General features: G+C 41.2%; 1 protein-coding gene across 3 annotated transcripts in view; it reads left to right on the top strand.

Annotated features, from left to right (window-relative positions):
* The window catches only part of KCNG2 (potassium voltage-gated channel modifier subfamily G member 2), a 57030-nt gene that overhangs the window by 18606 nt on the left and 11238 nt on the right, over window positions 1-27186 (top strand). For all 3 annotated transcript variants that reach the window (XM_054814370.1, XM_054814369.1, XM_054814368.1), the window contains one exon: window positions 12562-13385. In XM_054814370.1, coding sequence (XP_054670345.1) covers window positions 12630-13385 — 756 coding nt within the window. In that variant the 5' untranslated portion in view covers window positions 12562-12629. The remainder of the gene's footprint in view (window positions 1-12561; window positions 13386-27186) is intronic.

Consider the following 27186-nt stretch of genomic DNA (forward strand, 5'->3'; position numbering starts at 1 on the left):
ACTCAGTTGAAGCTAGGGCTTGTGGACTTCAGCACTGGGTTTCTGAGACCAAATGGAGCTCCAGGTTTCTGCCAGGGTATGGAAGTATTCAGCAGCCAAATACTTATTTCAGGTAGTTGTATGGAACTGAGTTTGGAGAACAAATTTTCTTGTTGGGAAGGGGACTGAATGAACTGGAGAGCAGCTGCTGCTTGATCAGAGCTTAAGCTAAATGGTTCTGTGTCAGATTGAGCTACTGAGATTGCTGAATGCATTAAATAAAATGAGGTCATTTATAGTGTAAAATAAATAATACAAAAAGAATTATGCGGTACAAATCAGATTACATGCTTGCCTTTCAAGCATCCTCATTAAGTAGCTGTTAGCTACTTATTTACTGATCTTTATTCAGATTTTTAGATGCTGATATCCATGTTTGCTTTTTACTTGATGAGCAAGCAAATGGGATATGAATTCATATTTTATGAGATGTTATTTATTGAAAATTTTCAGGAGGAGAGAGAATTCAAGTTATTTTTGTGCATATTTCTTCAATGGCTCTTTCATGTTAACAGTAGAGGTTGGTTGTTAGCAGGAAAACAATAATAAAATAATGAAGTTTTGTTTGGAAGTAATGCCCTAGGATAAGTAAAATTGAGGTAGCTAAATCTGGGGCATTCTGTTGTATTGCATGATACAAATACCACAGAGCTGTTGAGCACGTAAGTCTTGTGCCTCAGAAACACTTCTACTCAGTGCTGTCACTATGGAGGGAGAGGAAAGGGTCTTTGTGGAGACCAGGCTCTAGATTCTTTAGTGGATAAGACATACCAAATATTTATCAAAGTACAGACTTGAAACCGAGCTGCAACCTAGCTTTTCGTTAGTACCTATGAAACTCCACTGTCTTTCTCATTTAGCCAAACATCAAGCTTTTCTTCCCTGACTGTGCTGGTAAGGCAGTGCTCCAGCAACCGTGACCTGATGAGTTAGACCAGCTTATTCAACTGCAGAGCACCTTCTAGGGAGCCTCCTTTAGCAGTCAGGGAGAAAGAGGTGCAAAATCATTCCCACATTTGGCAGTCTCCAGCTTCTTTGAGAGCCTATTGGACCTTCTGGCAACACAAGAAAATTACAGCAGCTTTCTGTTGCTGAAAGTGAAATAGTCATCCATATTCTCTTAGCTGCATAATGAACTGGCTAGCTACTATGCTGGCCTTCAGGTAAAGGTGGAATGAAGAGGAAGCAAGTGTCCTGGAGGTGCAGAGTGGGAAGAGGGAACTTACAGAAGCAACTCCTTCAACTCTACTAGCCCAGATCACCATCTTGGTCACCTTCCTCTTTTCCATTGGTAATGGAGTTGCCACAGGCCTGTTGCCCTTTGTAGATCTAGTTGCGAGCAAAGTCATCAGGGCAGGCACTCAGAGTGACAGTTCTGCACAGATACCTAGCGTAATCCAGATGCAAGGTAAATTGCTTTGTGTGGTTATACTACTTTTGCTGATGTAAAGACTGTTTGCATGTCTACATAGCACCACATAATCAGCCTATCTCTACAGAGCTATGCAGTATGAATGTTGCAATGGGAAGTTAGAACCAAGTGAAAAAGCCACTCAACAGGCAACCCTGAACGAGCCGTGGAAGCTGTAGTGAAGTCTTACGCACCTCCTGAACAAAGCCCTTGGGTTAATTACCTCCTAATTTTCTGGTTTTAACTCATGAGCACCACAGACAGTGCAGCTCATGGAGCCTTGCTCATGGAAGGGGAAGGCTGGTGGCAATGAACTGAAGTAGCCTGAAATTCCTGGTCATCTTTCTGATGGTAATAAGATTTAAAGCCTGACAACATAGTGGAAGAAACCAGCAGGCTTAGAGTGTGCCAAAGATACTGGGATCTGGCAGAGTGATTTATTGTTTGCAGCACTTGCAGAATAATGTATGCTTTATGAGTAACAACATGTCCTTTTGCAGCATGAAAATAACTGCTCAGAAACAAAACTCTGTCAGTAGTAGCGATGCTGTAAAATCAACTCCATAGCTGTAATTTTTCCCAATGTTACTGTGTATCTGCTGGTATTGCAAGTACAAGGATGGTGAGCAGAAGCTGAAGGAGCTCTGAACAGAGGAGAGTTTTCTCATGGAGAGCATGAACTGTTCATTTGCTAGCCCACTTGCAAAAACAATTAGTAAATAAATAACCACCCTGAGCATTACTCAAAGGTCTGGATTGCTTTCTTAAAGTCGATATTATTTTCTTACCTGCTTTCATTGCCCCAAGAGCTCACCTCTTTCAGTGGTCCATATAAACCTATTGGGTCAAAAACCTCTGGACAGGAGGGACTGTTAGAAATTAGCTTCTTACATTTCTGTCACTGAAGCAGTTCTCTGGAAATGTTATGTCAGAGTGTATGTTCATGACCTCTGGTCTACCAGTGTTCTCCAGCAAGATGCCATGAAATATTTTCATCTACTGCACATGTGATTAATTAGCCTCTTGTATTTATTCCAGTGTTTTTGAAAGGAGAGGTGATTTTTTGAAGGATTCAGCATGATTGTTGAAGGTATTGCACGTAACTGGTTCAGTCATATTTTACTTGATTTTAAAGCCATATCTTCACAGTGGAATCCATTCATCCCTACTGCATTGTGTAGATAAGTCCACTGAAAGTACAAATGCATAGAGAACGAGGTCTTAAAAATGCTAACACCCTTGCTCTGTAAGCTGACTGAAATAATTGCATTAGAGAAAGTGCAAAGTTTTCTAATCCTTTCAATTCATTATTAAACATTAGAACTGTATTCTGATAACACTATCAGATGATCTTTTAAGTAAGCAAGTGTGTTTAGTGAATTTAAGTGTATCTTTACTGGATACAGCAATGGCAATTCAGTGTAGGGGGAAGTGGGTTGCTGGTGAGAGAAATTACGGAGATGCCTTAGACTATTTTAGGTCATTTTTATCCTCTTTAGTAGCAGGGCAAGAATGGGGAAATACATCTGTAAACCCAAACTGTGAAAGGCCTCTGCTCTCACCTGTTTGAGGGGAAGAATATCCAAACGATCTCCTGCCTTTCCAGGAGCCAAAAGCATCAATGCTCCCACCCAGAAGCTCTGGCTTTGTCCTGTCAGCTTTTGTTGGGAAGGCTGATGTCGCCACCACAGGCATCTGTTTAGGAGGAATTCAGAATAGACAATGTTATGAAATTGACATTTCAAAACAGAATTTTGTGTTAAAATTAATATAAATACATGAGGGGTACTTTGCTAGTTATATTATTAATTTTCATATTTAATTCAGCAAAAATTTTAATGTTTTAATTTACTTCAAGCTGCTGCAGTATTTCCAGTTCATCACACCTGAAAGCTGCAAAATGTAGATGTTTCTCGGTCAAGACTGCACAGAATAGAAGTGAAGGGCTCTGGGAGCTTCCCACTCCGGGGGAGAGCCCTGTGTACAGGGTGAGGTCTGGAGCACCTCCTCATTTAAAAACATTCCTGGTGGTCAGGATTCTTGAATTCTGCCCACAGAGGGTAGGACAGGCAATGCTCACTGCATCAAGCAGCAGTTAGCAGCCATTTGTCATTATTGCCAGTGCTCAGTGTGTGGCATCATGCCGTAGAGTTAAGAACACCCCTCTCTTTAAAGGTCACCTCATCCAAGCACTCAGAAACTGCAGCCTTATTTATCTCATGCTAAAATGTTTGTGTCCCTGTGAGTATGGGTAGGGTTATTGGGACCGTCAAGGCAGAACTAGCAACGAGCTCTGGAGACAAAGGAGTCTAATTCCAGGTTATTTTTTTTTATGTTAACAAGATTCATCTATTGTGCACGTGCAGTGTATGAGCATGCAGGTCTCAGGGTTAAAATGCTGCTTTGGTAGTGTACTGATGGTTTCAACTCCTTGAAATTTTACTCACCTTGTACATGGGGTCTGTTACCTTGAAGGGCAGCACTGACGTTTCAAAACAAGTTTGCTCCTGTTATAGGTATGTGCTTAGCGTAGGTGGCTTAACTGGTGTGTGTACAGTCTGCCAAGCTGCAAGAGCTTCCACCTAGCTTTTTTTCTTCTGAGCTGGCTTCCTTAAAGTCATGTTTAGTAGAACATGTACCTGCTGTGCATTCCATGGATGTTGACTTTGACTTTGTCAGATGTTGAGTGGTTGGATGACATCTAACTCCAGTCTTCATTTGTTGCTGCTTTTTCTTGGAGGGGGAGGAGGTATAATCTGGACACAGCAGAAAATCTAGAAAATACTCATATTCTCACAAGTCACTTGAGAATGATTGATGGGAAAGAAGTGTGAAAGGGAGGGAAAGGGATTGGTACAGTGAAGAGGATAAACAGAGATGGGATGAAGGGGAAGACAGAGTAGAAAAACTGGGAAAGTTTCATTCAAGTCAAAGACATAAGACAGGGTCAACGTGTGGATGAGTTAGGGCAAGTTGCAGAGCTCATTTGTCAACTTCTGCTTCTCCCTTTCCTTGTAGACTGGGATCTGGGAGGTCCTGTCCACCTGAAGCTGTTTGAATTCCCTTCCAGCTCTCCAAACAGCATAGGATTTCAAGTACTTTCTGAAGAGTTTATCTGCTGCTTTCTCCCTTCTTTTTTTAAAAATGTGTTCTAAGGAGGGAAGGGCTTACCATTTCACTGCATGTCATCCTTCTACCTAAGCACATTTGGGTCTGGGAACCTTCTTCCAGTACTGACTTCCTCCCTGCCCTGACATGAGTCAGTGCAAACCTAGCGCTTCTGGATAGGGAATTGAGACCCAGCATTTTGGAAGCATGCATCCAAACAGACAATGTGGAGACTGGAGCGTGTGCTGAGACCAAGCATGCACCATGTGTATATCCGAGGCGCTGGAGTGCTGGCACAGAAGTGTGGATGGAAAGTCCCTGAGGTCTGTGTCTGTCAGACAGACGTGATCATTTCTGTAGCGAGTTGTCATTCAGCAAAACAGAGCACTGAAGTGAATGGGCTGCTTCAGTAGGACCCTACTGGCAGATATGTCAAATGTCAAGTGTTTTCCGAAGGCTTTGGGTTATCTTTTTTTCTCACCTGTTTCTGCTTTCTCTTCCCCTCTGACAAGGCCTGCCCCTTCTCTTGAACCTACCAACTATAGCTGGAAGAATGGAAACTATTTTGGTGGTAGCTTTTGGTTCCCTGAGGCTGAAGGACTAGATCTCTTGATTTACCGTGATTCTTTTTGTGGTGTCCATAATACAAGTTGTCTGTACCCAGGACTGAATGAAAAGCTGAGGCTAATAGGACAAGTTCTCAGTGGAATCCTTATGCTGTATAGCTGTACGCATTTAATGTAAGAGTCAGAATTAAGAATGCAGGCTAAGCTATAGGCAATGGTCAGACATTGACTTCCCCAAAATCAAGTTTCTGAATATGTAAGCTGAGAGTTTGCTTCTCGCTGACTACATACAAACTGATCACTCTAATATTCGGCTACTGAAATAATGTGTCTGAAATCCAAAGATGTGTATACCTCCTTGTGGCAGTAGAAGCCATTTGTATATTGTAATGTTTTGACACCAAAATTAACACTTATCATAATCACCTTTGGGTTTGTTTTACTTTCTCTGTTTCTTTTCTGTCTCACCTATACTTGAATCGTATGTGGTATTCCTCTTCCCTCCCACTCTTTTCGCTGTCTTTTCTCTAGCCTGTGTTCTGTTTTGTCTGTGCTCTGTATTCACAGTGGTCAGAGAATCGACAGCAGTAGGATTGCAGTCCCTTTGCCTCATGAATCTCCTCTTCCCTCTTCGTTGGAGGGAGGCTTGATACGATAGAAAGAGTAGACTGTGAGATAGATTATCATGAGATGGGTTCAGTTTGAAACAGCTGTGTGTCATCCCTATCTTGCCCATTTTGTTTCTGTGCTGATTTGACATCCAGCTCAAATGGCTGAATTTGAAGAGTTCACAATGTCTTAAAATTTTGAGTGCTTTTGCAGTGTATTTCAGTGAAGGGAACTGACTGTATCCTAAGCAATAAAAAACTATTAGAGCCTGGAAAGATCAAGCAGAAAAGTTTTTCCCCACAGAATTATTATTACTTACAATAAAAAAAACCCAGAGCACCATGTTCAAACCATGTTTTGTTTAGCTGTGTTAACCCTCATGTGTTTGTAAAATGAGCTTTCATCCTCAGTACATATTTCCTGAATATCTGAACAGAGACACCAGATGTGCACAAAGCAAGTGACAGGCTAAAATGAACAGACTTTAGACCAGGAGCTATACTTTAACTAGAGTCTCAGGAGATTAGATTGCATGTGGAGTTTTGTTTGATCCAGTTCCTGTTAACCGCAACCATAGATTAAGTATACAGTTTTAAGAGTCTAAAATTAAAAAGTATTCTATGCAATTATGTTAATAATTAACTAAAATCATGTCGAATTCAAAGGTAGACGTGTTTAAACAGAGATGGGAATATTTTTGAGGTCAGTGCACAATTGATTTATGAAACACACGAGAGCAAGAACGTCATCTGCAAAAAAACAATGAAGATGCATAAAATCCAGTGTTAACTAATTAAAGCTAACTGAAGGAGCAAGATGCATCTGTATACAATTTATCGTCTCTGCAAAGGATTTCAAGTAGAAGTTAAAAGGCCTAGATCTACATTTGAAACTTATGAGCACTTGATAAAAGCATTTATTCATAGAATCATAGAATCATTTAGGTTGGAAAAGACCTTTAAGATCATTGAGTCCAACTGTAAACCTAGCACTGCCAAGTCCACCACTAAATCCTATCCCTAAGTGCCACATCTACACATCTTTTGAATACCTCCAGGGATGGTGACTCACCAGTTCCCTGGGCAGCCTGTTCCGGTGATTGACAACCCTTTTGGCAAAAGACCTTTTTCCTGATATCCAGTCTAAACCTCCCCTGCTGCAACTTGATGCCATTTCCTCTCATCCTATCATATATGAACATATGTGTCCAACAACCATTCATACGAACCTGTGCATGGCCCCAAAAGAGACATAAGGACAGGTGCACCCTTTCATTTATTAGGAAAAGTGCCCCAACAAATCATCATGAACATCTGAATGTGAAACAGGGCCAAGAGTGGCATCACACAGTCAAACCTTCTTATTTCCAGTCAGAAATCTAGTTGATATACATTTTGTACTAAATCAAGCATATTAATCATCTGGGTGGGAAGCTGCTAAGTATAGAATTGCAAAAATCAGTAGGATAGATCAGAAATAAAAGATACTGATATCAGTGTTAAAGAGGGAGGAGAGCTCATACTAAAAACTGCTTTCGCTTCCTGCCACTGGAACACCTGAATGATAATTCTGTCATTTGCAAAGACACCATAACTTGTTTGTTTTTTCACACTTCTAGAATTTTGGCAACAGAAATGAAACAATCTGTTTAATTTCCTGGGCGACAGGAATAAACAATGCTGTTTTAACATATTACACAGTCTGTCATTTTTGCATTTGATAGTGCCATTCACATTGTACCTTAGGCCAGCTGTGGGCACATAATCATGACTGGACCTGATATTTTAAAATCTGGATTTTGATGATTGGTTATTCTGAAATACAACAATCTAAGGACAGGGAAAGAAATGTTTCAGACTGGCAACTAACACCATCATGAGTAGTGAAGTTTAGTACTTTATCTGAGTCTCTTAGACTGGTTGATTAAACAGGATACAAAAAAGATTAATTGTTAAAGCCCCTAAAATAAACTTGTGTATGATTCATGGAAGTATAGAAACTTCACCATCTAGTGGCTGCCAGTCAGGGTCAGCAGGGTTCAATCACAGACCAAGCAAGTGCAGATGGAACACGTTTTAATTTTAGGCTCTTGAGACAGTATACTTAATCCATGGTCGCATTTAACAGGAACTGGATCAAACAAATCTCAGTGTGCAATCTAATCTACTCAGACCCTGGGAAGTATAGATCCCGATCTAAAGTCTGTTCACTTTAGCCCATCACTCTGCACATCTGGTGTCTCTGTTCAGGTACTCAGGAAACATGAACTGAGGATGAAAGCACATTTTAGAAACGTGTGTTTCTCTTATAACCAAATGAGGGTTAATACACCTCAACAAATAAAGCATGGTTTGAACATGATGCTCTGTTTTTATTGTAAGTAATAATAATAATAATTCCGTGGGGAAAAACTTTTCTGCCTAATCCTTATGGGATCTGCCTAAACCTGGCAGGCTCTGCTAGTTTTTTATTGCTCAGGATACAGATAGTTCCATTTAGTGAAATATACTTTGAAAGCACTCTGTATTTTAGGACATTTGTGAAATCTTGAAGCTTGCTAGCCTGAACAGAATTCTGTAATTCTGGGGAGAATTCAAAAGCACATGGTGCTTCAGGTAGTTAGTTGGACCAGATCTCAGATTTCTTAAAAATGTCACGGTGTTAATACTTTCACTATACAGCTCTGGCAAGTGCAATAACACTAGATAACTCATAATCTGTCTAATGGAGACAAATAGCTATGGGTGCATGTCAGAATAATTAGCACCAAGTTAATTTGATTTGTTCATTTAACAAATTTAATTGTTTCAGCTAATTACATAGCGTGGCATAAATGCAATGAGGGATATTCAGAGAAGAAAACTATTCCTTTTTTCCTCCACTAATTAAGGAAATGTACACTCAGAGTATGCAAACAACGTCCAGCTTCGCATGCTGACTTTTGCAACCTCCGTTACGGCATGACTCTTCCTGGGCTTCTTGTTGGACTGACCGATGCAGCGTCCTCCTCACAGCCCCAGACTACTCTCTGGAGAAGCCTGTCTTACCTATTCTGCTCCACTACTACACGAGGAGCTTGCCTTTCTCTGTTAGATGGGGACATCTCAGCTAGGTGTGTAAGATTGCATCCTTGCCTCCTGTAACTCTGATGAAGAAATGAACAAAATGAAGGACTGTTCAAAATCCTAGCACCTTTCCAACTTCTTGGACTATTGCTTTTTCTAAGCGGGAATGATAGTGGCTTAAGAGGTTAGGGATATTAAAGTTTACTGACAATAAATTCAACTTTTTGGGATTGCACAGAAAATACTCATGTGTGAAATCAACCTGACTCCCCCTTGTCCTTCCTTTGCAGTGTATCCTTTTATAGCTTATAGCAGTTTTACTCCGTAGTAATTTTCATTTGCTGGGGTTTTTTTTCTTGAACATTTTGAGAGTGAAGCGGGCAACACAGATGGCCAAAGACAGTACTTAGCAAATAAGAATTGTTTAACTCTACTTAAAAAAGAAAAGAATCCACAATATGTATGACCCACCCTGTGTATGATCATCAAACTGAAACATTTATACAGCATTTCTCACACAGCATTTTAAAATTATGAACAACAAATATAGCGTCAAATTCTGTCCTGTGTCCCTGCAATGGGAAGCTTATTACAGACTGTGTTTTAATAGTCTTTCTTGCACCCATGTGTCAGATTAAATGGTAGAAATGCCAACTGGATGATAATGTAGTATCACTTCTGGAAGTATTGGCTTTTAAAGTTAATCTTCAATGGGATGCTTTATTGTAGGCATGTGCATACATTTGATAACCTTGGCATGCAGAGAGTATTTTAAGACCCACATGATTTTGAAACACCCTTTAATATTCAGTGAAGGTCATGATACATTCCATGTACATAAGATCAGAAACAGGCCTTCCAGGCTTATTTTACTCCTCAGGATAGATGCCAAATTGGGAGCCCACAGTGATGTATTCTGTTTTTCTGTAGGATAGTTAAAGTGGCACAACAAGCTTTCTCATGCTGTTCCACTGACATCTGAGCCCTGGTCTAGGGCAACCACCTCACAGAGGTGCCAAGGATAATAATACGTACAACTCTCTTCACATGCTTATCTTTTTAGCCGAGATTTTCAAAACAAATGCTGCCGACTAATAATGTGTAGTAGTACGGATTCTGGGATCTTGAAGTATGAGGTCAGAAAATTCACTTTAGCAACTAAACTCTGGCATCTGTTGCAACCAGTACTGTCCAGAATCCACCTATTATCTGGCAATACTATCTGTGACTACTTCTGTTATTGCTTTCTATTTATCCACTGATGGTACAAAAATATTAATAGCTGCTTCCTTAAGCTTTACATTTGATCAACATCATTTTATATCCACTAACCCTCTGTAATTCAGAGATTTTTGTAATAAACAACATGCTTAGAGATTTTCACAGAGTTAGCTGCTTCTTGGAAGAAGGAAGGAGCGCACGTAAGATTAGATTCAAAATAATTCTGTGAAATGTGTCTGGTCCCTTTATGCAACAACCTGCTACACAGGGGAGAGGAGAAAAGCCAATCCTGGCCTTGATGTCAAAACAATGTTAACTACTTTTTGTATGTTGACTTGTGTAACAAGTAAGGCATGAAAACAAAAGCACAGTGCCCTGAGTAGTGGCAGTGAATATTTTATCTTACCAATAAAATGCAACAAGAGACTAAATACTTAAAGCATATGCCATGCTGACAATGCGCTCTCGTTGTGACAATAATGGTATTTGCAGTCCCAGCTGCACTCAAGCCTGTGCTGTAAAAGCACCCATTTCTCCGAATGCATGTTGCTGCCTCTTACCCTTTACTGGCCCTTAGCCAGACAAAGGAGCTTTTCTCTGTTGTTCATGTTGCCCCATATAAATGGGTGTTTAAACATTTTTTTTGCCCAAAGTGAAATTGGAGAGATTTTGGTATCATTTGTTTTTCTGAAATTTTCACGGTGCCAAAAAGTATCTTTAGGTGACTTTAGGGTTATTGTATGTAAACCAGCCTTTGTCTAAATTTTTACAAATATCTAACATAAATGTCTTTCTAAAATTCAGTGGCTGGATCCTCACAGAAATGTTGAAGCAGGAGTACCACTGCTATTGCTGTGATTTGTTTGGTTGAGTGTGGTTGGTAATATTTAGAGGGTGACTCAGGGTTGTGGGTAGCAAGTATTCGCCACTTTCTGTTGGAGATTGTTTTGACTGAGTCTAATGAGTTAAGAGTTAGTGAGTTGATGATGGATAAAGGAAGCGCTGCTCTGGGAGTGCGTTTGAATGCGCATGCTCTCCAGTTTTTCCTAGCACCCACTTGTTCAGTGTTCTCTCCAGGCTGAGGCATGACATTCGAATGGAATTGGAGAATGTTGCTCATAAATTATGGAGTTACTGCCTCACGGTTACTGTGCTGACATCAATAATGTCAGACTATCTTTCATAACTCAGCTTTTTCTCCTGTCTTTTGTCAACTTGTAAGGTTTCTACATCCCCTGCTTAAGATTGTTCCCTATCGCTGCAGCCATTTTCAGTCCAGGTCTTGTGTGTGGAGTCCCAGTGCCAGTTTCTTGTTTCCTACTTCATATTTGAGCAATTCAGGAATTTTTGTGTGATTCACTAATACAATTACATAGTAGCATTTCAAGACATCCTAGTACTGCTTTGGAGAACCTGGGAGGAGAACTCTAGAGGAAGTAATGTGGCCGGTGAAAAAATGTGTTCAGGAGATCTATGGGTTGTGGTGTGGTAAAGGAGGGTTAAGCAAGCAGAAGGCACAATTCAAATCCTAGAATTATGCATAACGTGCATAGTTCCTGCTAAATGTGACTGGTTGGGTTCTGCATTATCCAGAAGTAAGAGCAGCAAGGGGTCGCTTCCAGCTCTGCTTCATTCTTAGGTTTGATCTCCCATTTCAGAGCTGCTCCTAGGCTGTTGGGCACCCTGTCCACCTCCCAGAGTCAAAACTGCGGCAGAGCCTCCAGCAGCTCCGGGATCCCGGGCAAGCTCTGGTCTTGGCTCAGACCTGGGATGCGCAGCTCCCCTGCAGGAGATGTCCCTAGCCTGGACAGCAGGCACCCCAGCATGAGGACAAAAGCTTTTCTACCTTTTAGAAGTGGGGCTGTTTGGGTAGATATGCCCAATATAGCTTTAATCCAGTTAGTCGTGGTACCGGTAGCAAGCAAATCTTGGTAGCACACACTTCATGCTCAAGCACCCAAACCTGCTTGGGTGCTGGCTGCAGGCTGGATTTTCAGCTCCCACATATTCATTGCTATTGATACCTAAGCTTGGTGAATTAAAATTGGGAATTACCAGCATTTCTGCAATCACATTTCGACTGTACTGTAGGTATCCGTTTTATCCTCACACTATAGGCAGTTTGTAATAGAAACATTATGTAGATTGATCAAAATAATTTTAAAAAATTGCAACTAAGTTTCTTTATTAAGTTGCTACAATGTAAATTGCCATTTAGCCAAAAGACCCATTTTCCCTTCCAGTGTCCATTGATGTCCAGGGTATAGCTGAAACCTCTAGAAAAGAAATTTCTGAAGATGATAATACCCTGGTTTTGTTTCCATTCATTTACTGACTAAACCCTCTAGAGGTATCAACATGGCTTCTGATCTTATTGTAGTTTAAGTTCTTTCCCCAAGCGACTAGCAAGCAGAGATAGTCCTAAAATAATAGGGAAAAAAATAATGCCATGGAGAAAAGTTTATTGGGATTGAGAGGATAGGATTGTTTTTCATCTAGCAATGCCCTAATTTTATTGTATTTTTTAAATTCTGTTTTACAGATTGACTCTCCAGTCAAGTTCCCGATGTGTGTGTTTGAGTAGCCTTGACCTCCCTATGGACTCAACAAATGTATCACGAAATGGCATTGCTCACTGGGAATGCAGATCCTGAGTTCAGCTCCTACTCCTTCAATAACTTGGAAAACCTGTGTGAAGTGCAAACCAAGAAAGGATTCTTCTACAAAAAGGCCAAACTTCTGCACCCTGGAGAAGACTTGTGCTGCTTAGCCCACCTAGATGACCGGACCAGGTTTGTGATCATCAATGTAGGTGGTATTAAATACAAAGTTCCATGGACCACCTTGGAGAACTGCCCCTTGACCAGGCTTGGGAAGCTAAAATCTTGCAACAATTATGATGAGATCATGAACATCTGCGATGATTATGATGTTAGCTGCAATGAATTTTTTTTTGACCGTAATCCTAGTGCCTTCAGGACGATCATGACTTTCCTGACAGCTGGGAAGCTAAGGCTACTCAGGGAGATGTGCGCTCTTTCTTTTCAGGAGGAGCTTGTGTACTGGGGGATAGAAGAGGACCACCTGGAGTGGTGCTGTAAAAAGAGATTGCGACAGAAAGAGGAGGAGGCAGCTGAGGCCAGGCTGTATGAAGGGGAGATGGTATTTAGTGAAACTACGCAATGTGCCTTCCAGGACAATAGCCGATTCAGTTTGTGCATGCGAAAGCTCAGGGATATGGTGGAGAACCCCCACTCAGGGATCCCAGGAAAAATCTTTGCTTGTATTTCAATCTCTTTTGTTGCCATCACTGCGGTCAGCCTCTGCATCAGCACCATGCCAGATGTCAGAGAAGAAGAAGATCGGGTGAGTGCAGCTTTTCTCAGAGTAAAGTGTGTTTTGCATTGTTGTCTCCTCAGGGAAGGTGACGGGCAAAGTCACTCCAGCAATCATGCAGTTATTGCTTTCAGTATTTATGATGCGGAGGGGCTGGCCAAGGTAGAGGACAGAAAGCATTATGTCACTTAATATTGAGGGAAGACTGGGCCAAACTCTGCCTTGCCAGCACAGCTTTGCCAGTTCACACCAGCAGACAGCTTTACCCAACAGATTTGTTTTCTGACATCTCTAACCAGCTGACAAACTATCTGTTGTGGGTATAAAAATCAGCCTTGCTTGAGGCTTAATGTTTGTAAGTTAGGTTAAGAGCTAACAGATCAGTTTTCCTTAAAGGCACTTTAAGATACCACTTTGAATGAACTCTTAGTGGCCCCCCCTGTAAAAACCACATCTAAAATATTTTGATGCTATAAGTGAGGTATAGGGCACGGAAGCTGAAGCAGCAGCTGAACAGCAGAAACAAAGCAAATGTCCCAATTTTCAGACATGCTTAGTATTCTCAAGTGTAAGCAGTGCTTGCTTCATGCCCTTGAAAATCAAGTCTTATGGATATTTTGTTTATTCTTTAGTTCATCAAATTTCCTAAGGGTTTAGTCCCTTACTCCTGCAAGCAGTTCAGTTTCCTAGAATTAGCTGTATGTAGGCCAATGAGAGCTCATCTGAAGATCAATAGAGGAGGACATTCACATGTTTATTAAATAGGTGCTGAAATGCGATCTAAGGGATTTGGGGACTTTTTGAAGAGTTCAAGGGCTGTTTATTTTTACTCAAATCCAAGCTTGACACTAAATGTTTGGGCTTATTTTCCAGCCCCATGGTTATTAAATGTGATTGTGAACTTCAGCTACTAAGACAGTACTTCACCCCATCAAGTTCTGCCTCTCAGCTGAAGGCCAAGCTCTCCTGAAAGCAGAACCCTTCTCGTGTGCCGTCACCCAGGTGCTGAATGGCTCATCACATGCTGCCACTAGCAGAAAAAAGAGTGGTCATTACCTGACAGGAGGCATTTACTGTTTTGTAGCATTGAAAGGAAAAAGCATGCTGATGGAAAATGGGTCCAGCAACTCCAGAGAGACCCTGTGCATTTGACTGAGTACCTCATGTGCAGTTAAACCCACCCTCTGCTTGCGAGGTATGCTCAGGTTAGGTGTCAACTGAGTTGTTTGATTTGGAATCAGACTCATTCAGTAGCAGCCAGGAAAAAAGACAAACCATTTGGTATGTTGTTTGATATTTGATTTATTATAAGATCTTTTTCTAAAGGCTTTTTATGATCCTAAATTTGAGGATAGAAGTACTGGGTACTAGTTAAAACTATATTGTCCTAATATAATTTACTGTAATTAACCAACAGTGCTCCAGTATGCTGGAATGTTAAGCACAAGGCATAGTTTACTTTTGAAACCTGAGATGCATTTAGTGTTTAGATGTTCCTGGGTTTAAGTGAGAGCTGAACAATTGTTTTCAGAATTACCAGTTTAGATACCTTACATTTTTTTACTAATGATCTGAACATAAATAGGGACTCCTAATAATAGGCTAATAATATTTGTTGGGTGGAGCAGGGTAATAATGAGGATAGAGCAAGCATATGAGAGAAGCCTGGATTTCTTGATAAGCTGGGGTCATTAAAAGGAGAACATTTTCATAGTCAAATGTGAAATTGTACAATAAAGATGAATGCAGACTTGCTCTCACAAAAACAGAGTCTGATTCCCAAAATGAGACTCTAAATAGAATGTAGGGTACAAGCAACTGAATCTAAGTTCCTATTGCAGCATAAAGCAGAAGGGTTAATGTGATCCTTGAATATCTAAGCTGGGGAGTAGTGATTAGAAGCTGGAAGATGATTTTGTGCCTGTATGCAGCATTGGTGAGACTGACACTGGAATGCTGCAGTCAGTTCTCACATTCATATTTTTAAAGGGTGTTTTGAAAAATCAGAGCGGGCGAAAAAACCTATAAATATTAGACACCTGGAGAAAATGCCATACAATAAGAAACTTGAACATTTCACTTTATTTAGATTATCGAAAGGAAGGTGAGTAGATTAAGCAAATAAGGGAGGCTTATAGGGGGAGGAAAACTGTATCATCTGAAAGACCTTTAAATTAAGCAGGGAGAGGATGCATGATTAAAAGCTGAATCCTGATAAATACATATGGGAAACTAGGTGCCAATATTTAATACCAAGTGCTTAATTACTGGAGCAGACTAGGAAGAGAATTAGTGGATTTTGTATTTTTTGATGTTTTCAGTTCAAAGCTCAGTGCCCTTCTGGAAGGTAGCCTTCAGCTAAACACACTCTACTTCAATCAAAAGTAAATTACTGATTTCAGTTCCAGTTACAAAGGTGAGGTGTTTGCAATACAGAGGAGATCAGAATAAATGATCTGATGTTTTTCTGTGCCCTTAAATTCTGAAAGCACAGAGCTCCTGCAAATAGGCTTTTTCTGCCCTTTGCACAGGGAAGGTCTGTGGACAGAGTGGAAATGGTTATTTTATTTGAGACAAAGGTGGTTCTCTAGCACAGGGGACAGGTGAAGGTTCACTTCTTACATAGCTTAGTTCATGCCCAATATTCCGTGCCTGCTACTGAATCAATGCAGGTCAGCACTCTATTTGAGTTGTAATTAGTCATGCCAGGAATCATACGCAGTGACTGATTTTGGTCCTGCACAAATGGATGTAAATATGCATGCAGATCTTTTCAGCCTCAGTAAGGCTGTGCAAGGAGTCGGGCATCTGCCCATGGAATTGCTTGTAGGATCAGAGACGTAGGCTGCAAACTCCTTGTGTGTCATCTGTGCATGGCTTAGCAAGCCGATGCAGCTCATCAAATAACAGGTGTGGAGAGAAGTGAGCTTATGTGAATTCAAAGTCGTGTTAATCATCCTGAGCTGTATCCCTAGTACTTCGCTTAAAATTTGTGCCCAGGGATAGCTCTTTGGTTTGGTTTTGCAGTCTCCTGACAAGCAGAAAATGTATGTGCATCCCTCCTGGCTAAGGAACAAATAAATAGTAAATACTATTTCAAGGACACACTGCACTCAGCGTGTACGTTTTCCAGGCTCTCTGGCTGGCATTACTGTTGTTAGGGTTCCGTGTCAGAGCTGTCATAGGCACTCTGGCTAACAAGCAGTGGTCTTTTCCTTGAGCTGGCATTTTCCAGAAAACAAAAGCTTTATGTGCCATCTCTCTGTCCTGTTATTGCTTCAGGGAGAGGGAGAGGAAACAATCGTGAAAAAAAAACTTGCTGGAGTGCAATTTTTCTTACCCCGATCCTTTAATGTCATCTGAATGGATGAGCTGTTAGACCTGGTGATGTCCTGCAGAGGTGTAAATGACCTCACACAGATGTAAGTGTGGGACCTTAAAAGTTGGAAGTAATTGCCAAGTGGGTGAGGAAATTATTTTAGATGCCTGCCTATCTCTTTTAAAATACTGAAAAATAATCAATCATACATTTTGTTAAGTTTATTTAAACTGCTTCAGATGTTCTAGATGACAGTGGCAATCCCTAGTAGTTTAGCAAGTTTGGGAAGGATTGTGTTTCCGTGTACCATAGTTGTCTTTTTCTTGCTAACGGTCACTCTGATTCGTCTTGAGTGTTACTCTTTTTTTGGAAGTAGTATCATGTATTGTATATGCACAATTATCAATAAAGCTAACAAAAACAGATCCTAAACTACTTTTTACTTACCAAACTAGCACATACATTTTATCTTGTTGATTTTTCTTTCTCATTTAGCTTTTATTTACTGATTATATTAAATAAAAACCACCAATCCAGTAATGCACATAATAGCTGCTTCTGGAAATTTCAGGAGAGGGACACTTCAAATGTATAAAGAATACAAATCTGTGAAGAGAGTCAGGTTCTTCCATGTAATGTACAAAGCAATAATGGATTTTTAATTTCAAAATTTTCAGAATGGGAAATTTCTATGTAAGATCTAGATTTAATGGTGAAAAGTCCCCTCTTAAGGCAAAATACTGCTGAGATAAAATCATAGCAGGAGCCCTCAGGCACTGAGTTCTTTCAAGACCACCACAAAAATGATCTCCAAGACATAAAAATAGCCAGAGGCAGAGAGTATCCTTAAGGCATTTTAGGCATATGATACCTTTAAGTGGGCTTCTCAACTCTCTAAGCAAATGGCAGGTATCAAGTAACTCAAGGAAAACAACTAATACATCACATGAGTCTTAAACCAGTTGGGGATACATTACAGCAAAAGCTTTAACAACACAGTAAGAGGTGAACAACCAAAAGACATTGAGAAATTCAACTGAAAGCCAGATGGTCATCATACTAGACTCTTCATTTTTTTCTTGGTGAAAACAAAAATGTCAACCATTTCTATCTGAAGAAGAAAGCTTCTTTCTTTTGTTAAGACAGTCTTCGTCATCACAGAAGAAAGGTGGTGAACTCAGAGATTAACATCAAGCATTTTGTCCTGATTCACAAAAACATTTATAGGCCTGAGTCCTGCTGAGCTCAATCATTTGTAGTACCACAGTGTAAAACAGGAGAAGACCAGAGAGTACTTCCTTCTTCACCATGCTTTCTGACATATTGAGAAAAGCTAGTCTAATTAAAGATGCTGTGATAGGAAGTTACAGTTCAATAACCTTCAGCTGAAGAAGGTTACAACAAAGAGAGAGAGACTCATAAATAATAAAGTTAATAATAGCTCATAAAGAGTCCTGAAACTATTTAACCTTCTAATCTTAATTTACACACTGTGCTTCAACTTTCTTTTTGGTGTGAATGGGGAATTAGATAAATTGTGAATGTGCATTTTAAACAATCTTGTGACTGAAGACTTCATTTCAGAAAGGTACACACAAAAGTAATTTCAGACGAGGTTAAGAAAGTCTTGTATAATGATCCTCAACAGCTTTTCATAGACAAGCTGTTGCTGTAGGAGTTGGATGAGCAGTGAGGTTGTTTGAAAACTGGCTGAACAGCCAGGTCCAAAGGCTGGTGATCAGTGACACAACATCTAATTGGAGGCCTGTAACTAGCGGTGTACCCCAGGGGTCCATACTGGGTCCAGTCCTGGTCAACATCTTCATTAGTGATCTGGAGGATGGAGCAGAGTGTACCTTCAGCAAATTTGCTGATGACACAAACTTTGGACGAGTGACTGATAGGCCAGAGAGTTGTGCTGCCATCCCAAACGTCCTCGATAGACTGGAGACATGAGCTGACAGGAACCTCAAGAAGTTCAGCAAGGAGAAATGCAGAGACCTGCACCTGGGGAGGAACCACCCCACACACCCATATATGCTGGGGGCCACCCAGCTGGAAAGCAGCTTGGCAGAAAAGGACCTGGGGGTCCTGGTAGACACCAAGTTTACCATGAGTCAGCAATGTGCCCTTGTAGCAAAGAAGGCTAATGGTATCCTGGGCTGCATTAGGCAATGTATTGCCAGCAGGCTGAGGGAGGTGATCCTTTGTCTCTGCTCAGCACTGGTGAGGCTACACCTGGAGTCCTGTATCCAGTTCTGGGCTCCCCAGTACAAGAGTGATATGGGCATACTAGAGAAAGTCAAACAGAGGGCTGTGAAGATGAGGGACTGGAGCATCTCATGTATGAGAAAAGTCTGAGATAGGTGGAATTGCTCAGCCTGGAGAAGAGAAGGCTCTGGGAGAATCTCATTAGTGTGTGTAAATACCTGAGGGAGGGTGCAAAAAGGAGAGCACCAGGCTGTTTTCGGTGGTGCCCAATGACAGGGCCAGAGGCAATGGGTGCAAACACAGGAGGTGCCCTCTCAACATCAGGAAACACTTTTTCACTGTGAGCGTGACTGAGCACTGGCACAGGTTACCCAAGGTGGTAACAGCATCTCCATCCTTAGAGATACTCAAAAGCTGTCTGGACATGGTCCTGGGCAACTAGGTAGCCCTGTTTGAGTGAGTGGAGGGGCTGGATCAGATGACTTCCAGAGGTCCCATCCAACTTCAACCATTTTGTGATTCTGTGGTTATAACTGTTGATTTGTTTAGGTTTGTAATCTAAATAGGTAGCTAAATAGGAAGAAATACAAGTATTCGTGGCCTCAGTGTGTCAGAAATGCCAAACATTTTCTTGAATGAATGGTATCACCTTGTGTCAAAACTCTTGCAGTTTGAGGTACTTCTGGGTAGGGAAAACTGTCATTTTTACATTTACTTACTTCAGTGAAAAGTAATGTAAGGGATTAAAACAGTTGTTATTGTTGGTGCTTGCTATCCTAAGATGGCACTCTGCTTCAAACTCTGGAATGAAGCTTTTCATTACTGGAGAGCTCGCTTTTAGCACTTTCTTTTGTGACTGTTCAGCTGTTTTTCTGCATGTGATACCAAGACCTTCTTGATTTTAACTTAGAGCCGCATGTTTATGTGATGCATAGATGGTTTGTTTTCATGAATGAAAGTCTTAATAAAATTGCAGCTTGTGTTTTTCCTTTCTTTGTGGAATAAACTGTTCTAGAGATTACAACATAGTCAACATAAAACATGCATTTAAAAAAAATCTCCCTGCTGGTATTACAGATAACTATTTATAGTATATAGGCACTGAGGGTGACTTTTTTATAGAAAGAATCTTGGGGAATTGGACTAACTAATTTCCCTGGGGATCATCTGAGAATTCATTATACCATTCTCTCAGCTTTGCTGTTTAAATGCAAAAACCATGAGCCGTAACAATATCACCAGTTACGGCATCTCAACTGATGTACTGAAGTACTCATCCCCCAGGTCGCTAGTTTGCATTATGTGTTTCCTCCAGGCAGTTCAGGCCACAGCTGGCTGGAGGCCAGAGAAAGGCCAAGTGACTCAGTAACAATTGTTACCTGCCTTTTCTACAACACTGTGCACAGGGAAGTTCCTGTAGACACATGAGATTCATGTTTACTTTGCCATGTTTACTTTCCCTTGCTTAAGGGATGTAGGACTCACAGCACCACAGAGCTGTATTTTAACTAAAAGTAAGGGGGTTTTTATTTTTTTCTTTCATAAGCTTAAAGTAGGTTTTCCACTCAGATGGTACTTAAATCAAAATGGTAACACACATTCCAAATTACAAGCTTTGAGAGCATCCTTTACCCACAGCTTTAGTCATCAGCAATAAGCAAAAGCTTGCTTTGTTGCTTCTGTGCTCAATCTGCCTCATGTAGTTTTAGCACCTGTTCTGTGTAGGCCTGCAATTAGATTGTGAATGCTTTGGGTCAGAATGTCTTAAACAAAACATCTATGACCATCATCATAACAGAAATAAAAATTACATCTACACTGCTGTTCAGGTACATGGGCACATTACTCATGCCTCAGGCTGTGAGCTAGGTTTCTAAGCAAGGAAATTTTTTTCCTTTTCATAAGTGAGACCAAGTTAGTTCATGCACGATGCAATTACTGTATGATATCCTTAGAGTCCAAAACTGAGGAGTAACTGCAAAGTTCTGCAGTGCAAGTCTGAGTCATCATAGTGTGGTCTCCCAGCTCCTGTCTGCTGGTCAGAGAGATTTGCTGTGCATGTTGCCTTTTAGACAGCTCAGGTTTGTCTGAAAGCGGTTGAAAGCAATGAGATTTGAAAGATAAAAGTGATGTTGCTTCTGAGAGAGCTTTAAAATCAAGTTGTTGAGAACCCCTGCACTGCTCAATCTAAACATTAAATGTTGAGTTGTGTGAGTTTTTTGAGTGGTGTGCATCTTTTATCTGACTCCCATGGAATTTGCAAATATAAGACTAATGGCAAAATGTTCTTTGCAAATATCAAGAAGTAGCGATCATGTTCTTTGATCATTTTACTGGGAACTGTGCTTGTCTGTGAACCATCTGAATGATACAGTCCTTAATGTAAAAGAAATATACGTATTAATCTTTCCTTTGTGGATCTGAATCTAAATCTTTCCTTTTACTGGTTGTCCAAATCCAGCTGTTAGTGTTAGAGCATATCTCAGTATCAGTTTGTTTTACCTAGTTCAGGATTGTTGTATTCCCACACTAGGGAAAGACATTTGGTGCTGTGAGTCCTCGGCGTCGCTGTTGTGTGACACACTGCCCACTCCGGCAGCTCTGCCTTCCACTGCCCAGGACCCCAGCTGCCTGGAAACCCCTTGGTCAAATAGCGCACTACGCGCCAGCTTTGCCAACTCTTTTCAGAGATAGCCCTTCCCCTTTGCAAGGCTACCTTAAGCTGCTGATGAATATAAAATGTTTGAAGGAATGGTTGGTTATTCTTGATATTGGCTGTGTGGACAGGGTGCTGGATAACAACTGGTTGTATTTAGTCATAACTACTTTTGGACAGCTCTTGCCATCTTGCCATTTCTTCTCCTTGGCTTGCTTGCTCCTCTTGGGAAAAAAAAAAATATTTTTTTTCCTTCTGCAGTCCTGCCTCCCCTGAAAAAAAAAAAAAAACCCACCAGCCCTCCCACTTGATTGAAGCTATTTAAACTTTAACAGACATATCTAGTTGTTCTGTCATGGCAGCTCCTTCAAGAGAAGATAAAGGAAACCTGGTCCCAGTAAGAAAATCTTTCTTGTTGTATCAGGAGAGTTACGAGGAATGTTGTATTTTCTTTCATTAAAAGTTACCTTTAGACTGGGGGGAGTGGGAACACGGCACTGTGGAACAGGTTTGCGCAGAGTGAGTTTGCAAGACCCTCTGCTCAAAATTCCACCTGAGCTGTTCACGCCTGACTCTTACCAACTTCAGGTCTCACTGCAGCGTCTTCTCCCGAGTTGCTTTTCCCAAGTAAAGAGAGAAATCCTTATGGGACAAGGAGCTGCCCTGGAAGATTTTGAGGACAGTAGGTTACAATATAGACTTTGGGAAACATCTGAGACTCTCTGCAGTGTTTTAGGCTTAGAAGTAAAAAAACGGGGAGTATTTCTCTGCATGGTTAGCTTGGGGATGAGGCAAGAGTTGAATAAGTTAAAATTCCTGTAGACTTGTTAATAACTTTATGCTGTGCTAATGAACTCTTTCAGTCTACAGGATATCTTCTCATGAATAAATAGCAGGCTCAGGTCTTCTTTTAAATATTGTATAAATATGCTGCACTATAATATTAGTGATAAATAATTGAACAGCTAAGACTCTTCCATAAAAGCATTGGTAACTTTGTCACGTTAACTGGTTTATGTTTGGTGCAGTGTGGCTCACCAGGCAAAATATACTCCATATTTAATTTCTTTTAATATTTCTCTGGTTCCACCACCATAACTATCTATACCTACCAGTGGGTTTATTCTCCTGACTTCTAGGTAAGTCTCTGAAGCAATCTCACAATAATAGTTGCTTGGCCTCCAGTCATGTTTGTAAAATTGCTGTAGCTCCTCAGTATACCCTGCTCTGTAATATCCTGAGGGTATAGCGTAGCTTCGTTACTCCACTGCCTTTTGCAAGAGAGCTTATGCTCTATGGGCTTATTGAGTACTGTCCTACTGTTCTGAAAGAGCGAAATCTTTCATTTATTTGTAATAAAAATATCATCTGGAAATATCATCTCAGAGCTCCAGGATATGTTGCTATCAATTCTGGAGGTCTGGAATGAAAGAAAGCAACCAGATTTATGTTTGGCTAGACCTTATATAGTTAGGCTGAGGTAATGAGCTGATTCATGTTTACAGCACTTAGAAAAATTGCATTAAATCATTTAACATTATAAATGCTTACATTCTCATTGCTTAAAATGTGGTGATTGAGATGAAATATAGAAGGTTTTGAAATTGGGGACTTTTTGCAGTGTGCATGGAGACATTTAGATTCAAGACAAATCAAGGGAGAAGAGTAGTATACAAATAAAGAAAAATAAAGGTTAAAACATTTTTTGCAATAGGTTTGTAACAAAGGCTTAAGAAAGGACCAGGAGAAAACTATAAAGTTGTTTGATTTTCTAAAGGTAAGCATGATGTGAGTTCCAAGTAAAACCATGAAAAAGATGGTGCTGAGTACAATCAGCAATGTTTTTGAGGACAATAGCATAATTAATTCTTGTGTATGTAGAACACCACTCATTAGTCAAACAGTATCATTTTTATGAGGTTATAAAGTTTTCTGAAAAAAATAAATTCTGATGTAGGTACTTAGACTTCTGTAAGATATTTGAATTAGGAACATCCTTCCTTAATAAAAATAGCATCTTTCAAAAACTTACCTCCCTTATTAAGTGTTTTAAAAATTTCTCTTAGATCTCAAAGTAGCAGAAAACTAACATGAGAAATCATCATCCAGTGCCAGTGTACGCAGAAAGGCATGCAAGTGCCTCTGGTGTTGGCCCAGAGCTACTTTGGTGCTTTGCTGGTGATCTGAGAGCAAATATAAAACAATTACAAATGAAATTTACAGGTAGCACAGAAATTACACACTAGTCAGGGGCTAGAAGTATCTGGCACAGTTAGCTGAACTGATTTGAACATGGGGAGGTAACTGCATGTTTGTCAGCAGGAGTGCGACCTATAGGTGCAGAGAGCACAGAGACCCCAGGACAAAAGACTCTTGGAAAGTGGGGACTCAGAAGGGATTTAGAGACCCTGGTGAACTACACGATCTCCCATCTGACGTGCTGGTTAAGGAGGCAAAGCGTGAGGCTTGAGATACTGTGTCCAGATTGGTATCCATTAAGCAGTTAAGTTGAAAAAAAAGTTAAAAGAATTATTTAAAATCTGAAAATTCTGCTTTACAGTGAGACACTAGAGGAGTTTTTAATGCAATAAACAGCAGAATAAGAGAATGTCTGCGGACAACAGTGAACAATAACTGGAACCTGCAGCTAGACAAACTCATGCTCTAAATAACGTGTATTACAGTGTGGGTAATTAACAATGGAAACCGTTTATCTAGAGATGCTTGAATACATCTCATACAGTCCTTAAATACACGTCTGTCCAGCCTCAGCTCAGTTGAAACCATGCATGTCATTCATGAGCCGCTTGGTGAGATGCTCTGCTCCGCAAGGGATTAGCTCAAGAGCCCCTTCTGGCCTTACAGGTGGGTGAGCAATTGCCATCCTGTCCCCAACTTGCTTGTGCAGGAGCCCTGTCCCCCTGTGCAGGAGGTGCCAGCGAGGATTCTGTATGTCTGGGGCCTCCTTGGCCCTTGTGTATATTCAGACCTGAAGTCATCAGTAAGATGAAATGAGCAGTTCATAATTGTGATTAAAGGCAAAGACAGCCAGAAAACCTCAGAAGCCTGAAAGCTTTCTGAAGAGGAGTGACATGGCATGAGTCTGGCCCTGTGAAGGCAGCATCCTGACCAAGGTATCTTGTCCAGCGCTGACTGTGTTTGTGAAGGGTGCTACAGGGGTTGGGACGTGTTACCGATGGGGCTTAGTCCCAGCGTTAGCTGCTGTTCAGACTTGAGCTTGTGGATCACTCACGAGCAGAACACCTCAGCCGACATGGGCAGTTCACCAGGACACGCGCCAGCCCAGTCTCTGGCCATTCGCTGGCAGTGCCCTTGTACCCTCACCTTCCCATGCAGGTGCACGCGCGCGCGCGCACACACACACTCCCTTTCCCTTGTTTCCTGAGCCTGGATGCAAATCGGAAATACAGAGAATAGTGTGAAGGTCCCAGCCATCCAATACATCCTGAGCCATGCTGGAAACTTGGCACACGTTGCACTGGGTAGAGATGATGACAGAACAGAAGTTGCAGCATCCTCCTGAAAGGTCCACGCACTGAGTGTCTGTGGGCAGAAGCTGTGGATATTTTCTCCCAATCCACAGCTAGTTGCCTTCATACACAGTAGAAATATTGGCTAGTTTAAGGTAAGTCATGCAGTTCTTATATTCTGCACTGCTGTCACAGAAAACGCTGTTACTGTTGCCTTGAGCAGAAAGAGAGAATATGAGACAGTGCAGGGTTTTGCAGTGGTCAGATCCACCTTGCAAAAATTCATCCACTTTGCAAGTGCAGGAATACGGCTTACAGCATTTCAGTGCAAGGGCAATGCAGTAGCAGACTGCCAGCTGCGACTGAGCCACTACCAGCAGGAGAGCAAATCTGCCCACAGGCAACATAGGGAAATCCTTCACTTGCTTTCAGATAATAGGATAAAGGGAAAGAGAAGGGGCGGGGGGGGCGGGGAAACAGGTTTGGAAAAAATGTAAGAGGAAAAGAGTAAGCTTGACTCTGTCCCCCTTTCCTCCAAGAGAAAAAACAGACACCCCCAACTTTTGTAGCAGGTTACAGGGTTGCAGGAATGAGTAAAACTAATGTGGGTCAGTAAAATCCAACCAGCAATGAGTGGGAGGCAGGAGGAGAAGAGCTTCTAAAACAGAGATTGAAAGAAGGGGGAAACTGGGGGAAATAAGATGGAAAATATGCTTTGAAAAGCTGTTAAGAATCAGTTCTTTTTAATACAATCAGTAATTGAGAGAGAGAGAAAAAGACTGAGATTCCTTTTTAGTGTGAGACAAGCTTGAGAAGAAGGAGAAAAGAGGACACTGAGTTTAGGAAGACCACAGTTCTAGACACTGTATCTGCATGTATCTGTGAGCACAGCCAGATGCCACCACAGCATCATCTTTTCCCAGGCGCTGGGTAGGTCTGAAAGCGTTTGGGAATGCCACTGCTGTAACACAGCCCTGTCTCTCTTGGGCTGGTTCTTTCGGAGGGAAGTGTTGGGTCTAGGTGGTGTCATTCCCTGGGGAAACTGCTCGAACTGCACATAAGTGCCCTTGGCGAGGACTCAGCCCCACTCTGGTTCTGCAGTGTTTTGATTTATGTTGCCACTTACGGGAGATAACCCCCACCTTATTTTTGCAGTCCTGCCATGTTTATGAGAAGCCAGCGTGCTGTAAGTGCCAAGTGCCATTGCTCAAGTTTTTTCAAGCAAGAACTGAGTCTGTCTTGTTTTCAGAGCACTGGATAGAAAATACAAGCTAGGGTTATTCTCCGTAAATCAGGATATTTGCTAATTTGCAAGGTAACTGTGTTTCTTCACGTAAAAGCTCAGGATCAAGCATTTGCTTTGGTTTACAGAGAATGGATTTTTTTTTAAAAAAAGCATTGTATTTTCCAAGCCTTGGGGAATATGGTGCCTCTATCAGAGCTAGAAAAGAGAGTGGGCTGAGGAGGATGATTTCTAGTTCATGTGAAATCAGGGGAAGAGGGGGACACGTCAGCGAGGAGGCTTCTAGTGTTTCGTTATTCTCTTGGCGTCTTTTTACTTTCAATTTCAGTGAAAAAGTGGGCCAAAACCAAGAAAAACATTCTGGAAATCTGGAAATAGAAAATTCCAAGGTAATTTTTACCCAGAAATACTAAGAACATCAGTGTTTCTAAAGTGAAGCTGGAGGACACCATTGCTTGGTGAAATCATCGTTCTTTTTTCTGTGTTACCACCTCTGTTTGTGGCAGTGACTGTGATAAACAAATGCTCTGCACTGAGCATCCATCTGAGGTCAGGCTGTGCCAGTCGTGCTTGGTCCAAGCATGCTAGGTTGTGTGGGAGCTGTGGACACACCTGGACGGCTACACCCCCCATGGGTGTTTCCCACAGAGGGGATCTGCTGCAGGGCAAAGCTGCCAGAAAGCAAGAGTTCAAATACAATACCTCGTTCTCATGGACCCATGTCTCCTTGTGTAGCTGTTTGTCTTCAGACAATTTCCAAATGGCACTGAGAGGTTGTAAAATTGCCAGAGGAGATCCCAGATACAAAACCAGTGGTTTGACTCAGAATATTTGTTCAAATAAATGGCACTACACCTATTCTTGTAGATATAGGTTGTAGTTCTCTAAATATTATTAATAGTCTACAGGCA

This window comes from Grus americana, chromosome 2 (genome assembly GCF_028858705.1).
Source record: "Grus americana isolate bGruAme1 chromosome 2, bGruAme1.mat, whole genome shotgun sequence".
Classification (NCBI taxonomy): domain Eukaryota; kingdom Metazoa; phylum Chordata; class Aves; order Gruiformes; family Gruidae; genus Grus; species Grus americana.